General features: G+C 40.1%; 1 protein-coding gene across 12 annotated transcripts in view; it reads right to left on the reverse strand.

Annotated features, from left to right (window-relative positions):
- MIPOL1 (mirror-image polydactyly 1) overlaps positions 1-18,839 on the reverse strand; it is a 203,448-nt gene that overhangs the window by 27,504 nt on the left and 157,105 nt on the right. For all 12 annotated transcript variants that reach the window (XM_080394330.1, XM_080394327.1, XM_080394325.1 and 9 more), the window contains one exon: positions 4,251-4,481. In XM_080394330.1, coding sequence (XP_080250456.1) covers positions 4,251-4,481 — 231 coding nt within the window. The remainder of the gene's footprint in view (positions 1-4,250; positions 4,482-18,839) is intronic.

The raw sequence follows: 18,839 nt of genomic DNA on the forward strand, positions 1-18,839 counted from the left end.
CACACAGCTCCTGTACTTGGAAGGCAGATTAGTTTTAGTTGCAAAAGAGGGGGACCCTAACCACTTCATAAACACTTGCTTCTTATTCCTTCCCATTTTTTGTATTCATTCCAATTGTGTTGAAGGCTGGGAAGAACTGTTTGTTTTTATTGTGTCATCGATTGACTTATTGATCTGCATCAGCTGAGAAACTCAGTGAGCAACTACAAAAGCAGAGAGAGCATGTTCAGAAATGCAGGAGGGAAAGCCAGGGCTACTCAAAGAAAGGGTGTGCTCCAGGAACAATGAGTTAGGTGGCCAAAAAAATCACACCCTAGGAGGTAAAGCAAATGTTATTAAGGGTAGTATTTATTTTATGAGAGAGAGTAATCTCCTTTGATAAAACTATCTGCTTATTTAGAAGATCACTTAGGTTTCTTATGTATTCAGTCCACTGGAATACTTTATCTAAATCTGTAACTCTCCTGACTTCCTCCTTAAAAGAAAAAAAACCCAAAATCAAAAGAAAAGGTCTCTTTAATAAACAGTTAAGAACAAACGAAGTAATAATTCCTGTTTTACATCACTTTTGTATTTGCTTTGCTCATAGTCAGAACTACCTCGACTGGAGTACACAAGCAGCATGTTTCTCACCATTTATGCTTATTTTCATACCTGTATATTTTAGCGTTGCACCATTACTTTGTGGATTTGTATTTACTTTTAGAGGATTACATAGAAATTCTACAAGCACATCCTCCGCTGCCACCTTGCACAGCTATGTGAGTGTGCAAGCGTTGACTGCGCTCACTTGCAGAGAGCTCTGCTTTGCTAAGCTAGAGTCATTAAATTGTGAGAAAAAACCAGAAGCCCTCCAACAGACAAATTGCATTAAAATTCACTCCAGCTGCAAAGCTGCTGCAGAAAAATTTCCTGGAAAGAAACACATCAAAAGTGGTCTCAACCTTTACTGATAATTGGCTAATATTGATTTGGTATTACATTATAACCTCCTCTGATCTCACTGACATCTGTAGCCACTCCTCAATCCCAGAGGTTCCAGCAGGAAGGACAGTTTTAAAATGTCTTGCTTCCTCTGCTGGCAGAGGCATTAATTAATTCAGAGGCTTTTCCAGTCACCTTCTCCAGGTCAGCCCCATTTCCCTGCTGGGGCTGCACCAGCTGGCTCCTGGCTTCTCCAGCAGGACAAACTTGCAGGGGGCCTGTGGCACTGTGCCAACGCTCCTGGTGAATTCTGCACCGCTGTCCTAATTCTTTGTTTGTAACCATGAATTAAAAACATTAATTAAATACAGAAAATTATAGTCACAGCCGTTCTACAGAGTATAGGTTAAAAATATTATCGCGCAGATGCCCATAATTTCCTGTTGAATAAATATGTACCGTGTTATGTGTGCGCATATGTGTATTTATTTACATACGCCACAGGGTTAAAACATGTATTTCCTTTATAAGCTAGAACGGTGCTCTCTTAAAAGTCTAATGTGTATCTTGTTAGTGTTTCAAAGTCAAAACAGGTTCAAACAAATGCTGCTAAATCTGTGTGGTCGCTCTCTGAGCATCAACGTTTTCTGTTTCACACCCCGCCCACCCCCCACTAGGATGGTGAATTATCTTTGGAGGCAAGGGCACACAGTCGCAATTTATATCTCACACTTCGGTGAGCTGATGCGAGATGCTCACCCTACTTCAGTATAAACAGAATTTTACTATATCCAAGTTCACTATAAGCAGATTCCAATATATCCCCCTTCTGGTTCCCAGCTGCCGTTTCATGTGGGATAAGATCCAGAAATTTTTTAGATGCTTTGTGTCCTGACGGAAAACACAGGACCACTATTCTGACTTGGATCTCACGTTTAGAGAGCAACAATTGCAGGTGGGTACACAAATGGCTGACATGATGGCGATGCCGTGGAGAAATTACATCTCTATTTCAAACTCTGCATATGATGCTGGAGGCAAAAGTTTTTAAGAATACTAAAAAATTCTTTAGTGTTGCCAGAGAACAGGTTAGCAAAGGCATAGGGAGCATCAGTAAAATTACATGGTATGAAGATACAAAGTCCACCATTTTTCAACATTATTTTAATTATTCTAATTATGTTTTTTCTTAATAAAGCTTATAATTATTTTCCTCTTCTGATTTTTAACTGTTGCTACATTATTCAGCTATTTTACCAAATAATACTGAGAGACCATACAGTGGCTAAAAATACTTCCCTTGTATGTCAGAACTGAATTTTAATTGAACATTTGAAAGAAACCAAGAAAACAGATGTTTTAGAACCCTATTTAGGCTATGAATTGTAGTGCCACATTTTAAATTACAATAAGCATCCTCTTGAAACAGTGCTAATAATTAATACCAATGTAATTAATACCAAGAAGCCTTTCTGTTGACAGGTTTATAAATTGTCAGTTCCTTTCTGAAATGTAGAACATCCTACATCTTTGAAATAAAAAGCTAAAGCTAACAAATGAGTTCCTGCCTAATTGCCAAACACTGATTTGTATGAAGCGGTTGAGGTTACAAAGAAATTGGGAATTCTCAGCCCGGTTTCCCTGCTGATGAGTACGAACTGTCTGTGTAGCTCTCCCAGAGGTGTCAGAGGAATCTCTATAGTGTCACACAAGGGTTCTTAGCTCAAAGTAAACACACTTTCCACAAACTCAGCTGCTTAATCTGTTTGCAGGTTGAATTATAAGATGGGGGTGGATGACTCCGGGTGCTGGGAAGACGCACAGAGCATTTCCACACTTTCTTGGTAAAAAGGGCATGCTATTGTCATCAAAAGACTTCACCCAATTGTTTAATTTTGCTATAGGCTCAGTGGTCTGATCTCAGCAATAATGAAAACTAACCTGACCAAAATTTTCCCAAGTAGTTGAGCATGTTAAATTGTGTAAATTCTTTTCACTACAGCAGTGCATTACCACCACTTTAATTTAAGTTGTGGCTGCACTTCTACTCTAGCCACCCTGGTTACACAGATTAAACGAGACTGTTTCACTAAAAAAAGGCCACAAACCAATCAAAAACCAACCTTCACTTAAATACCTACGGTTAGTAAATGTTTATAAATAAAATAAAATGAAACAACAACTTTAAACAATGTACAGATAGGTTCAGCCAATATTCTTTTTAACATGCTGTAATTATTTTCGTAGGTTTATTTTTATCAAGTGTGCACCTGCTGAAGTTTTAAATATATCTAAGTGTTCAGAAAAAAGATCTGAATGATTCTCAATCAATCACTGGAGGTTTTAAACAGATACCTGAAAATACGTATCTTCATACCTATATCTATCTTAACTATATTTTATGTAGTTCCAAATAAATCGAAAATATAAAAAAAATAATATATTTTTTTAAATAGGAGAACTCAGCATGTATTTTTTTAAACAAGAGAGGACTCTTGTTAGGCACTTGCAACATATTATAAGCCAATTTCTGGCTACTCTGGAAATATGTTGCAGACCTTGAAGTTGAAGACAAATATGGACGGACAGGAAAATTAGCATCAGTTCAGCATTGATCCCCTTGGAAGGGTGAGAGAGCGGTATTTTGCAGCTGATGAATGTAACGCAGAGATGAGAAGTGCCACACCGTGAAGAGGCTCTGCCTACATGTTTGCCTATGTCCCACAACCAGACTTTTAAAGGCTTGTGTGGTAGTAATAACAAACACAGCAATAAGGACTTCAGTAGAGACGAACCTCAGGTCTGGAGTTCAGTAACCTTTTAACAGGAAATCTTATGACGGGAGAGAAGACTTCTTGTTGGTTTCAGTGAGATTTTGAAGCCTCCCCCTAAACAACCCCACCAGCACTTACCAGGGCATGAAAACTGCCAGGCGTGTAACAGCCCAGAAATCAGAACCTCAATATCCTACCATGCAATTATAAAGGCAAATACTCTGCTGCCATAGGATTGCCATGGGGTAAAAACACAGCGAAAATCGTTCATAGGAGATGAAAACACTTTCTCTGTGCCTTGCACATGTAGAAAGCAGTTTCTGCAACAGTAACGAGAGGCACATTGATTTGTGTACTACTGTAAAACCGTTACAGTGATGGGCTTCCCACTGACTAGGCAATGAGCTGAACGGATGACAAGGGAGGAATCATTTGAAAGGACCTTTTCTGAGCACCACCACACCTGCAGTGATGGACAAAGTATCAGAAGAAACAACATTCCGTTTGGTTTCCAACTGCCATTTCACTTGAAAGAAGGGAAGTGGAACTTACTTCTGAACTTTTTCGTTGGCCTCCCGTGAAGCCTCCAGGGCTTTCTGGAGCTTCAGCTCGGTGTCCTTTTGCTCTGACTGAGCCTGCTGCAGCTGAGCTGCCAGACCTTCAATCTGGCGATAGGTAAGGGTCACAACATCCACCCTGCCCTGTGGTCCACCTTCAGCAGTACTGAGTACACAGTTCAGCTGGTCCTTCAGACACGTTCCTTCAGATGAAGATTTGTATAAGCTGGGAAAAAAAATAATCATGCGTGTTATTCAGTTTCAGTCTAAGGACAAGCTGCAAGAGTATTACACTCAATTTAACTTTTCAAATATGATCATATATGGACCCACATACACTAATACCAAAACAAATTTTATTTCAAAAGTGACAGAGAACAAAAAGAACATCCTGTTTCCACCAGGCTCTTCCACAAGTATGTAACAATTACCAAAATTTAAAAAAGCCAAAACCTATTCAACAAAACCTCACAAGGCAGTATTTTTCAGCTGTGGCATCTTCCTGATCACCTTTGAGCTGCAGCAAAAAGCTGTTACTGTGATTTACATGAAGTTGAATTAATCAGTGTAAGTTACTGATGTATTACACAGGACTCTTAGCAAGTGGACTCACCAACTACAGGGGGTTTATTTGCATAATTGCATATTTTTCAGTATAATGAAAAGAATCAAAATGCTCCAATACACAACTGAGAATCTCTAAATCAGCAGGATTACTTAGAAATAGCAATGATTTGCATGCACTAAGCAATTCTAAAGGTCTTTGGTCAATATTTTTGCGAGAAGAAACTTAAAATATTTCTTGATGTTGGTTTAAATAAGTTAGTAATAACCTGTACTAGAACATACTGTGTCTTAAATAGCCTCTCTATAGTAGACAGGGATAGGTAACCTACCAGCATCATGGTTTAATCATGGGACATTTCAATACCTGCAGTGTCCTCCACTATCATTTCTTGCAAGGTCCTTTCTGACCCACTGCTTTGACTTCACTCAGGCAAAAAGTAGACACATTTACCATGTATCTCACAGTGAAGCACCATGGATGTACACTCAACCCATTCAGTTTTATACATGATTTTGAGGTATATTCATAGAGATATCAAATCAAAGATCACAAAAATAATGCTATTCCATTGTACAACCCAAAATGCAGTACTACATGCTTTGTATTTGTGTGCCAAAAAGTTCTGGACAAATCAAAGGGAGATCATAAATTAAAAATGACATTGAAAAGAGTCTTAAGGCAACAGATTCATGAAGCTAAAAGACACAAATATGCCTGGATCAGCTAACAATAGCTATGTAAACCAGCAAAAAGGATATTAGAACGAGAGGTTACCTATAAATAATGAGAAGAAAGGAGAATAAAGAAGATGGTGCATCAGGTAAAAATTTCTCAATGAAGACACTGTTAACTGTGAAATTATTTCCTAAGGAATCAGTAGGTAGCCAGCTGCTTGAGTTATTCAGGTGCAGTGGTAGAAATCATATTAATAGCTGATTATGTGGGGAGGAGCCTGCACCAGCAAGCTCTCTGTGGGATTAGCAACAATTGCTTCTCATCTTTTCATAGCCACAATTCACTGGTGAATTTTACACCAGTGGAAGATGACATTGATGACATGGTAGAGGAAGAAATTAATGGAAGTCATTTGTAACAGAAGTGATGGCAACAAGATATTGCAATGAGCAATTTATGCTTTTAGATAAATAATTGAGGTAATTTCAAAACAACTTCATGAATATCAGAAACTGTTGCTGTATTGATGAATATGGCTCAAGACCATTCCTCTGACTGATGACCATGCAAATATCAAACATTATTTCAGTGTGGATTTCTAGTAGCAGTGTGCACCGATTACAATACTCGAGACACAATCTACATGACAGCTGCTAGTATGTAATAGCATACTTTCCTCCTTTCCAGTTTGTTAAGGTGTTTGTACGGAAACCACCCTTCATTCCAACAGCCCATAGAGGAAAATCATATACAAACTAAAATATAATATACATGGACAACCAAAATGTTGATGAACTAACAGAAATCCAGAAGCTAAAAGGTCAGAGTGTTGATATGTCATTACGCCTACTAGCTGCGGTTGTCTGGAAAGAATCTGAAGAACCTTTTCAATTAAATGAAGACATATTGAAAATATAAATATTTATAAAGGGACATTAAAATCCCTAGAACAGACTCATTAAAAATAAACTTAACTGTTGCACACAAAATTTACTGAAGTTCCACTATGGTTGAGCATTGATTACCATTGAAAAATACAAAAGTATGCAAATAATGCTGAAAGCAGGTTACCAAAATACCACAGCTGCCCACTTCTTAAACACCTGGCACAAGATTAAAAGAAAGAAAAGACAGATGAGAAGCTAAACTCTTCAGTGAATATATGTGTCCCTGATTACAAAAAAGGGAAGATAGCCTAAATAGTCTAACTTGTTCACACCAGCTGAGTTTTTTTTCCAGAACATATGAAAAATATAGTAATTTATTTAGATTCTAAAATACTGGCCCAGTGTGGCTAGAACCAGGCTCCTTCTCAAAGACTGGCCACGAACAATACAGTAAGCAATACAGTTACGTGTTTTAACTCACAACGACTGCACCTGAGTGATCAATAGATTCTGACGTGTATATATTTTGTAGCCAGTGTGATTCCTCCAGATAAAGGTACTGTGGTTGATACATGTTTTAAACTTTTTTTTTTCCAAAAGCATGCAGTTGGCAGATTTCCATCAATGTGTGCTTTGCTACAATACTTTTATTTAGTCTCTTTTGATACTTACTAATTTGAAATTCCTTCATTAATGTCCTGAAGATTATTTCTTCAAAGAATATTGCTGCTATAAATGAAATATAAAGGGGAGTCCTAGGCCTGAAGAATTGGTGACAGAAGCATTCAAACAATTTCTTGATTTAAGTAATTCACATGTTCTTTATAGTAAGCCTTTTGCTTTACTGTGGCAGCGTGGCCGCTTTCTTGCTCCAGCTTGGGTCTGAGAGCTTCAAGGGCCCACCTTAACTGTGTCTAGGCAGAAGAAAAAGTGACATGTGATGATGTGTCACTTATGTCGCTCCTGCAGATAGCAAGAGGCTTCCCCAGCCCCAAAGTCAGAGTAGCTTCAAGCCTGCTAAAAAATTTCACCAGTTGTAACTGCTCCCAGAGGGACTTGACTTTGGCTGAAAATCAACTGTATGAAGTGCTGCTCTTATAACACTTCTCTCCTTGCCAGGCATACTTTTGCTGCAAGGTGGGAAATGATTTTCTACCTGAAGCAATTACTGAAGAACACAGAGAAACCTTCCACCTAAAGGAAGAAAAAAAACCCCAGCAAAAAACAAACATTCCCTGTTCGTCCCCTCCCTCCTCCCCCACCCCTGTGATAAACATATCCAACGTTCCTAAAGGCATGTAGGTCTGACCTTGGTTTTCACCACAAATGTTTCTGACACTCAAGTTCTGGAGACCTCAGCCTGCACTCAAGATGGCTTTGACGAGGGTCCCTTCACACCGCTGAGTGCACTCAAGGGCCAGGCAGCATCGATACCTTGAAAATACTACCTCAGAGGTGCCCTTAGGCAACACTGCAATAAGACGATATTAAAATGAAGCCCATAAGACCTGGAAGAACTTTGACATTTTGCTATAAAGCAGAGGATATGAAATGGTCAAGTTTGCATTACATGTGAGTCAGGAGCCTGACAGCTGGCAGACTGGTAACTAGATGGCATTGCCCTACCATAGACAAATATTTTACCAGCCTTCCTTCACCTGCAATTATACGAGTTAAGAGGACTCTGTTTTCTCTTCAGTACAACCACCCAAACATCTCTCGCTAATTTAACCGAAGACAGCAGATGTGTTGGCCTCTGTGGTGCACAGGCCACAGGCCACGTTATAACTGCAGGGCAGGTGTGTAGCACAGAGCGTGTTCTTTGCTGGGTCACAGTCCAGCGCAGCATCGCTCTCCTGTGTGGGGCACCCACACGTTCTTCCTCTAGGATGAGCTCAGGCTCCTCTTTATTTCATATTCTCTCACCAAACCCAATGACAAGCACTTGCTGAACAGAGCCCACCACTGGTTTTCTTCTCTGTGGTGGCTGGTGGTATAACCTCAGGATTTTAGAGGGTAACATGTTGACAGATCAGCACTGATGGTGCATGTCCACACTGTCCAAACGCAATGATGGGTGAGTATGGATCCACAGTGAGCAGTGGGTTGTTTCAGCCTTCTCTCCAGAAACGATCTAGAGAAACCTGCAACCTGTACAAGGGTCCAAACAGTCTGGACACTGGATGATTCAAGCACAGGTTCATTACCTACAGTGAAAGCTGGAACTGATCATCATCCATCTTAGAACTTCAATTTTTCAACAAATTCAAATGAAAGGCCATTAGCAAACACAGTTTTCCTCCTTGGGTCTCAGTCTCCTCATCTTTAAGAAAGAGCAATCGCAACACTACCTTTGCAAGGCGCCCTGAGCTTCACTACTGAAAAGAGACCCATCATTTTGAAAGAGCTAAGTTAGATGCAGCAAAGTTTGAATTTAGGACAAAACTGAACCCAGCTGTTCTGCTGATGATGCCAAGCAGCACCTATTTTCCTTTGGGCCTCATTTTCGCTCCCCAGTACCAACACCATTCCCCTGCGACCAGCTTAGGAGAGGTAGTAAGGACATGAGGCATGTGATTTAATCATCTGAGCCTTTCTTGAAGCTGAAGGACTGCTGAGACATGCTCTCAACAAGAAATAATCGGGAACCATACCTCCATTACAAACCCTTCATTTATGAAGTTGCACAGTAATCAGATGTCTCCAGTTCACTTCATGCAGCCACTGGGCAAATTGCTCAGATAGCACAGCCTCACGTGACAGCGATATGCGCATGACATCCAGCACTACCTATCATTCCTCGCATTCGCCGCACCATCAAATGGGCCAGGACCCCCACAAAAATAGTTTCTGGATGATTAATAATGCTTGGTTGAAACAGTGCAAAACATACAGGAAACTGATGAGTGGAAAGAAGCATTTCCGAGATTTTTTGCAGCTGTGGTACTATCGTCTTTGGCTAGATTAGCAGTCAATGGTTTGTAGTTAAGAAATGCACCTGAATTTCCTGAGCACATGATGCATCTAGAGCTGGGGTCTCTGTTATCGCTAATTGATTAATTAGAGTCTGGAAGATGATAACTCAGCATTAGCTCTTTTCACACATACTCAACTCTCAGATATTCTGAGTTTACAGAAGAGGCTGCTGTAGCTTTTATGCTTTAATACTGAATATTACTTGATACATGTTAACATTACTTATATTAATTATATATATATAAAATAAAAAACATCTTCACAGTTCCACAATGTACCTGTGTTAATTGCAAGACACAGATTCACAAAATTCCTCAAATTTCTTCCACGAATCAGGGGACTGTGTTTTCAATACAAGAGCAACTACTGTGGATACTCTTCAGAGTTTTTTACTAGGCTACATGTTATTTCTAGAACCACGCTTGCCATAAAATGTTCCTGTCATGTTTTGACAGGGAATTAGCTGTATTAGCATATCCTAGCCTAAGCATTCACAGAATGAAACTATCCAGCCCTAAAAGCTTGCTTCTAACTGAGTAAAATTAATCTGAAATTGCAACAATAATTTTATTTTGTTCTATGTTTACTTTACCATACCAGAAGTTACAGGAAAGAATTCTGCTACCTTGTATCTGTTCTTTATTGTCAATTCATATGCTTTGGCCATTCTTAAATATTTGCCAATGGCTTTAGTTAACAAAATAACTTTAACTTAGTATTTGTAATACTGCAGTTATTCCCTACAGTAATAGATTGTTTAGGTAACACTGCAAATACAGAAGGAACCTTATCTATTAATCGAAGACAGAACTGGCATCAACTCATCAAGAGCGACCTCAGTATTTGAATATAAAGGCTGTTTAAGATGGTGCCAGCGACTCCATGGTTGTACCGCGTATCGCAAAACCCTGGCCACCTTCCCCAGCACGCGTGAGCATCGCGGGGGGCAGAGCAGACCCCGCTCTGCTGCGTGTGGCGGGGAGGGAGGGAGGGAGGGAGGGAGGAGGGGCACAGCCAGCTCAAAGACAAGAGGTATTTTCACCTTCCCGGTTTCTGGGCTGAACTGGCAGCCCCTGCGCTGGCTGCCGGAGCCACTGGGTTGACATGGATCACTGAAGGGGTGTGTATGTGGGTGGTGAGGAGCCAGCTGCCCTGGCTGAGGGCCAGCAGGGAAATCGCCTGTGTCAGGGATTTGCAGAAACACAAACTTGGTGGAAAAGAGACAGAGGATCTTGTCCTTAAAGGTCATAGCGGTTTATTTTTTATACTTTGAGTATGTTTTTGACAATATCAGTTTTAAGAACATCTTAAAGCGCATCTTTTTACTCAAAGCTGAACTTAAGGAAGCAGTAACTCTGGTTGTGCACTAAAACAACAGAGCCACCGGTACGCCAACTAAACCAGGTAGCAAATAGATGCAGTGTGTATTACTTTTCCCCTTTTTATGCTGATCCTTGCCAAGAGGTTCACTCTGAACACCATCTCCTATATGAAAACCAGGGTATTATGGGATAAACGGACATCAGGCCGCCTGAGCAGGCCTTTCAGCATCAGCTCCTACAGCTCCACACCCCGATCTGGTCTGGACTGCAACCCCTCCAGCTCCCACAGACTTGAGAGTACAGGGGAAATTGCTGGCATCAACCTTTTCTCACCAAAATGCCAAGCATGGAAATCTTTCCTGGTGACAAAGAATGCGCACATTCAGGAGTCAGGCATTTGTGCTAGGAGCCTCAAATGACATCTCCTGTCACCATAGTTTGAATTCAGATTTGCCTGCATAACTAACAAAATCTAGTAGAGATTTCTTTGTTACAAATTATGCATGAAGTTAAGGCTAGTTTTGTCTGTGCCTTTAGTTTCCTTTGCAGCTTCTCACTGGTAAGGATAATGGCTCCTGACTTCCATTTTACATAAGTGACCTACACACAGACAATTTTACCTGGAAGGACAAAATTCTTCTGCAAAAGTAGTAATACTAGTGAATCACCTCTTGTATTAAACAAATTGCAACAACTCAGGTGAAACGAGTAAGAATCCTGACCCTGAAAACTGAAACAGCCAGAGAAGCATCCACTCAGCGCAAAGGGTACTCCATACATACATCAACGTATACATCCACATAAAATAAATCTGATAGTACTGACATGTACCATAATGCAGGCATCAGAATCACCTGAAAACAAGCTCAATGTAACGACTATACGCTGTTGACTTTTATTTTTGTCTCCAGGGAATAGTGTTTACTTTGCTTTAAAATTTGTATGAGTCATTTTGTTATGTGCCCTTTTTTAATTAGTCTGAAGGAAACCGTCATATGAGAAAGAGAGCGGAAATCAATTCTGATTCAATACTGATAGCTACTGTGCGATGTAAACTGTGTGTTCTTCTAATTAAATGTAAACATGTGCAGTTCTAAAGTCCAGCAGTGATGACAACAACTACTAGAAAGGATTGCTTAAGCCCTGGTCAACTGATTCTTGTGAACCTTTTGTTCATACCGTAGGTGAGCTTGTGCAATCTGTCGCGAGGTGAACACCAGTTGTAACTGACTTTATTTTAGGTCATCTTCAGAGAAAAGACTTGACAAGAATGTGGAGCGCTCTGTAATACCTCCAGTTACCCATTAACTATGTCCTTCTGATAGCTAATCAATAGCATTGCATGGAGCCAAACACACTGCACTGAACTGCCCCTCTTCCAAAAGCCAAGTCTTGGTAAATATTTAATGGCAGTAAAGGTGTTTTGACTCTTATCAATCTGATATGTTAAAGAACTCTTGAAAGAAACTTTATCTTGCTTCTCTCTGCATAAATAATTTGTTCAGTTACAGTTTTAGGCTTATGCAAAAGCACTTAATTTAATGATCTAATGCTTTTAAATCAAGGCTTTGGACAGAGAAAATGTAGGTTCAATCCACATGTCACAAAATAAAGAAAAATCAAGGTTTATTTCCTTGATAAAATGCCAACTAGAAATATACATCAAGGAACCCAGCCCTTTATACTGTGGTAGTAAATACTGCGCCAGACTCGCTCAAAACCTGTTATACAAGTGCACATTGGAGATTTTCTTACAAGGCTTCAGTTTCTGCAAAATTCTTAGCTCTCACTCACATCAAGATGGAGCAAGATTTTTACCCTCTTTCCACCAGGGAAAAAAACAACTCTAAAATAGTTATAATAAAGATCTGGAGACTTTTTATTCCCATACAATGAATAATCCCATCTTCAAGTGGGTATATTCTCAGCTAATAAGTTTTATTAAGTGTTTTTCTGTTTTCTATTTTTCTGTGCAAAGCAGTTTGCCTAGACCGCTGAACAGAGAAACACTTTTAGCCTGATCCTTTAACATCTACTGCGTGTATACCTCTGCTACAGCCAGGTAGGATCTGAATGTCTCTTAGAGACTTAGATAGGCTTATTCCATGCCTCTGGGCTAATGTCACAGGATGGAGGATGGAGGAGTCCCCTGACCCCCTCCCTCAGCACAGTCTTCCAGCCTTCTCTGCATGATCCAACTTCAGTATGAGCCTAAGTATGTTGAAGAAAATGATTCAGCAATGGATCCAAGCTTTTTCTTGGAAAATAATCTGGGAATAAAACATTGATAGTGTTTCAGTTTCCAAAATGTGAATCACCATAAATGTTTTCCCAGAAGTATAAGCATTATTTTTTTCCCCAGTGTTTAAATGGCCTTTTCAGTGTTCTTGATGCCATTCAATAGATTTCAGAAATAAAAACCATGGGAATAATTCCCAAATGCTGGCATAGATAACTGAACAGCCTGGCATTTTCCAATCACTAGTAATTGGCTCTGATGAAAACAGTATTAATTAAAATCATAAAGGCATATAAATCAATCAAGCAGCAAAGCACATGGCACCATTCAGGAATGACCGGCTGAAGAAAGCCTGTAACTAATAACCTCAGAACATATCTTGCATTTAATACAATGTTATCTTTATAAATCAGACATGATCGTGAATTTTATGGCTGTCCTGATTTGCTATTGTGATCGCTTGGCTTAACTCCCCCACTGAACCAGAAAAGCAAGAGTCGAAGCTGTCTTGGACCCAGGGCTGCAAGCCAGCCCTGCCTTCCAGCATGGCCAGGAACATCCAGCTGAGTAGATGGAAGAGAAAAGTCTCTCCAGGAGAAGGTAATTAAAAGAAATACAAAGCACGGAAACGTGTTTCAGAGATGGAATAACCAAATACATATGGAATTTGAGAGAGGGATGATCTCATGGATGAGCTGAGTAGCCCTAAAGCTAGAAACCCTCAGTGTGACTGACCTGGGAAAGGGAATCACATGGGGGTCTGCCCCCTTGTTGTTACTTTCTTGGTGAACGATTCAGCTGATTAAAAAACTTTGAATGACTTTTTTTTTTTTTAATTAGAAGATACCTGTTTTTTAATGTGAGGATTCTTCCCCCCTGCCCCAGCAAAATCACTCAGAGCGAGAGTATTGGAACAGTTTTCCCTGATCTTTCTCAAAGGTGTTACTGCAAAATGTGAAGCAACTCCGACCAAAGGCAAACACGGCGTCCTGTGCTCCAGCACATGTCCAGCTGTGGTCACTGGTGTGCCAAGAAGCAAGGTGCACCCATGAACTCTACACTGGTGTGACTAGCACGTGGTTTCCCAGTTTTTTTTGGTAATAAGTGCTGCTCTGCAACGGCTGGTGAGTCACTAGGATGGCTGCAGGAGCTGCAGTCTGAAAACCTTCCTCCAGATTGGCAGAGACATCCGAAATATCTACTTTAAGCTATCATGGCTTCTCCCATACAAAAATGCAGCGTTTTGGGGATTGCTGTGCAGATACCCACTTGCAAGTCACCTCCTGAAAGCCATGTAAGCGACACAATGGCAATGTATCGCTACTCAGTAAGCCATGCCTTACCTAGCTGCTGCTGCCAAACCCTTATCCATATAAATCATACAGCTCCTTGGACAGTTAAGCACTATGAAACAAGGCAGCGAAAATGATGGCTTAAATGATAAAGGAAATTTAATATAGGGGAAATCTGCTTCCCTATTGTACCAATGCTTACTGAAGCAACTGGGCAGACGTGTCTGGGCCATTCTCTTTAACACAAAACAAGGACGCACGTTGGGGGAATGATTTAGTGGATCGGGGATCAGAACTCTATCTTGAATTCCCTCTTCTGTTTCACGTCTTCTGTGCGGTACGGAGCAAGTCACAACATGCAAACCTCAGCCCGCCATGCTGAAACCAGGAGTAAAGTGCTTTTCCCTCACTTTTTCCTCTTTAAATTGTAAGCTTTGGGGCCCCAGGATTGCTTCTTATTACCTTACATGTGCTGCATCTGGAAACCTGAGGCCATGATCTTGGTTCATGTCTCAGCACAAATTATTATTCATGAAAAGACACAAAAGAGCTAATTAACAGTGTGCCTGTGTTGGCAATACACATCAGCCTGGTTAACCCCAGCAGACAGATCCAGGTTTGGGACCTTTGTGGAAAGAACACAACAGTTTCTCACAAGGAGGCATTTTCTGCCTCCCCATTGCAGGTCTGGCCACCACTGACACCACGGGGTGTAGGCAGTGACAGCAGCCTCCTGCACTTTGTCCGGCTGCCGTGAGCACCAAGATCCTTGTTACCTGAGATGTTCTTGGCATCCTCCCAGGCAAAAAGGGCCACCAGCTGGATATGGCCCACTGACTGGAAGCGAAATTGCACGACTCACCTCTTGAAAAGCAAGAGATTAGACTGTGGCTGCTGGAGAAAAATTAGCGAAAAGATTGCTCCAAAGTGTTGGCGTTGGAAAGAAGCTGCAAATGGATGCTGAATTGATTTCTGTCCCCTAAAACTTTTAAATCAGCTTCCCTCACCTCTCTCTTCATTTACCCTCATGAGTTTTGACCACTAGGCTACTGAAATAAAATCTGTAAAAGAATAATATAGTTGTGCACTTTAATTTAGGCTGAGTGAGAGGAAAACAACATTTTTAACTTCATGAAACAGGAGTTCACAAGAAAAACTGCAACTTCTTCTTTTTGCCAGCATATAATTTCTCCATAACCACCAGGTAAAAGTGAAATACTGTAACAGGAAATGTATTGGTTGCACTGAACCAAAGAATTAATTATTTTCTCAGGACCTGACAAGGAAACTGAATGAGTATGAAAGCTCTTGTGAAATCTAGCCAACACTGTTCAATTCCTTATTTATTTTTTGAACAGGACAAGATAATTATTGGTATGAATACAGCCTACTGTGCTTATACACATTCAACAGATATTATACCCTCCTCTGATAGAAGCAGAAACATTGCTCAAGAGGGAGAACTAAACTCCTACATTGTGATTGTCCTCGTTCTACTGTCACGACTGTAGAAGTATAATAATATAGTACTCTTTTGGTAAAGACAGTACGGAAGAAGAGCTAAATGGAAGAACAAGCATTTCTGTATCTCCACCAAAGACCTTAGGATGGAAGTCCCTTTTACAGAAGATGGTTAAAACAAACAGAACGTGATGGTACACGAACCTGGATAACATTAAGATCCTGTCTAGCCCACAAGAAAAAGAAACATAAATAATTAATATGAACCTTGTTACCCACCCCTCTTCCCACTCCTTTGGGTGAGGGACAAATTCACAGCACTTCTCCTTTCTCTTTGGTCAAGGTTCAGTCTTTATGATGGTGAAAGTCACTAGTGCATTTCCCATTGAGGACCAGGAGACAGCCTAGTAAAGAATGCCTTGAATTCATTTGTATCAAGAATTTAAGGATGTGGCCATCAGTAGGCGCTTATACGCTTACAGTGTTTGGCGTGTCTAGTACAACTAAATACTTCCTGGAAATCTTACTGCTTCCTCCCGATGTCTGGGAATGAAACACCAGAAGAGAAAGAATGCAAGAAAATATTGCTTTATATAACCAAAAAGAGGGGCAAGAAGAAAAAAGTTCCTTCAAGACTAAAAAGAACCAATAAATAATCTAGATATTTGAAATTTTGGCCTTAACCTCGCTTACCTCAATGACCACGAGACAGGTATGACACAAATCCTTTCAGGGTAAATTCTGAATGCGACATACAGAGTTTTTACCTTAGTGAGATACCTATGAATCAAGTCTATGATATGCCCCTAAGTTATTTTTTCATGGACAGCGGGTGAACAGATGTCATTCCCCTGTTTAATCAGGAGTTAAAGCGTGTACAGTAATTCCTTATTTTCACAATATTCCTTCTGACAAAGATAACAACCATAAGAATGGCTCCCAGCTGGCTAAACCTGACATACAGGTTTTGTTAATAAAAAAATGCATGACTTAATTAATGAAACGGATCTATTAAGACTGTCCCCCAATCTACCACAGTGGCCCCACCTACAGCTGAACTTCACATGACCTATCTTATGCAAAAAGAATTGTAATAACTTGCACTGGGAGCTGTTATAGAGGAAAGGTTGCTATGAAGAAAAAATATGACTCAGAAATGCATATCATGCCCCTAGAGGAGAAAGCTCAGTATTTTCACTTCTACTCAATGTTTTCTTTTACAGTGAATAACTAAAATGATTTTGCTAAACTGTGTAAAAATACTTCATCAAGAGTAATTACGTTTGATCTATTAGCACCTGATACTATCTATTGTCTAAATTGCTTGCATTCAATCCATGAGCAATGTCAACAGTATTAACGTCCATTATGGAAGCATTAGTTGAGTAAAAATAATTTTTAACAGTCCAACATTCTTGTAACTTTCCTCCAGCACAATGTTCAAAAGAGGTATCATCATACCAACATCTTCTTGGATTTTTTTAAAGGCATGTCTTTACTTAAGTCTGCAAACTCAGGGTCTTTACACTTACAAACAATTCACCTGTTTTGTTCTGGCAATCATAAATCTGCAGCAATCTACTCATTTTACATTCTTCTCTGCTCCTGTCTAGCTGTCCCACACTAAATGGCTATCCAAACTCACCCACATCAACTTTGGCAGGCTCAATACCTCCTTCGCTAAACCAGTTTTTTTTCCCCTCCAATCATAAAGAGCTGCACTGTTACCAACAGAAACAAGGAACTCTGCAACATTTCTACCACAAAGTTATATATATTCATTGATTTGACCAAAAAAAAACCCCAAAACCCAGACCCCAAATCTGAACTAGGACAACCACCGGAATCACCTATCTGGAAAGTAGATACTTTTTTTCTCTCTTGCAGCCTCATCCTTTTTTCAAAGGCTTCCAAATTCTTGCTGCCTTTTAGCAGGGGAAATATTAAGAACTGTTTGAGATTACATTCTCCCTCAAAGCAATGAATGCCACAGTCTTCTCCAGAACAAAAAGCTACTTTCTCTCCTTGGAATAGTAACTTTACAGTAATTTAGAGGAAGCAGGAGAAACAGTTGGTCATTAAACATTAAATGTATTAATGGGGCACTCACAGTGTTCGTCTGGAAAAGGCAGTTCTGTGCTTGCATTTCAGAAGGACTGCTGCAATACAATAGCCACTGTGATAAATTCAGGTTTACCTCACTTAACATTTAGCAGAATCTAATAACGAAAACTTAAATCAATGTATTTTCCAAAAAATGCATGAGTAGCACTATTCACATCCTACAGCTAGGGGAATTGAGAGGCAAAGAAAAAACATTCCAAAAGAGGCCCTTCATTTCCACTTCCCAAATAGGGACCTTTAGGCCTTGGTGTTTACAGGTTTCAGGGACTTGCAACTCCAGATGAAAACAATGACAAATCAGCATATTCAAAGCAGGAGCCCCCCAAGCACTTTAGCAGCATGTATAAAACCATCCATTTCTTCAGACTCATGTTGCTCTTGAAGTCCTGCTCAGTTCTCTGGAAACCTCAGACCTGATCTTATGGATGGAGCATTGGCAGCACTTTCTCATTACTTGGCACTGTTGTAAACAGAGCTTCTGCAGGGCTCAGAACAGTGACCCAGGCAAGAAGTGACACAGGCTATGTAGGATGCTGGTTTGCTTAATAAAAGGGTTTACGTGATTGCCTGAATTAGAGGGAAAAATGATTAATATGAAGTCTGGTACCTTAGGAGTTATAAAGAGAGACATAATTCCTGAGAGAGATTCTGCCTGCTCCCAAGACACTGTGAATCTGTTCTCTATAGTTTCTTTTTATAGTCCTAGTTCTTCATGATCTATTGAGCCTGAAAATCATTGAGACTTTGATAAAGACTTTGTGCATCTCCTCAGCCTGAATTTCTGACTCATTTAGGTGATTAGGTCAGCCCCCTAATTTTTAGAAGGCAAAGCAGTAACAGAGATAAAGTAACAGGACCACTTCAGAGCACACTTAAATCAATGGCAGAACTTTCAAGTCCAAGGTAAATATATCTGTTCATAAGGAACTCCAGGAATGGAGGCACTAAGAGAAACAGGCACGTTCACTATGTCCTGAGTTTTTAATGTAGACCTTTGTCTTGTTTTGCCTACTCTGGGGAAAAAGAGTTCTTAGTTTTGT

This window comes from Falco punctatus (genome assembly GCF_963210335.1).
Source record: "Falco punctatus genome assembly, chromosome: 7".
NCBI lineage: Eukaryota > Metazoa > Chordata > Aves > Falconiformes > Falconidae > Falco > Falco punctatus.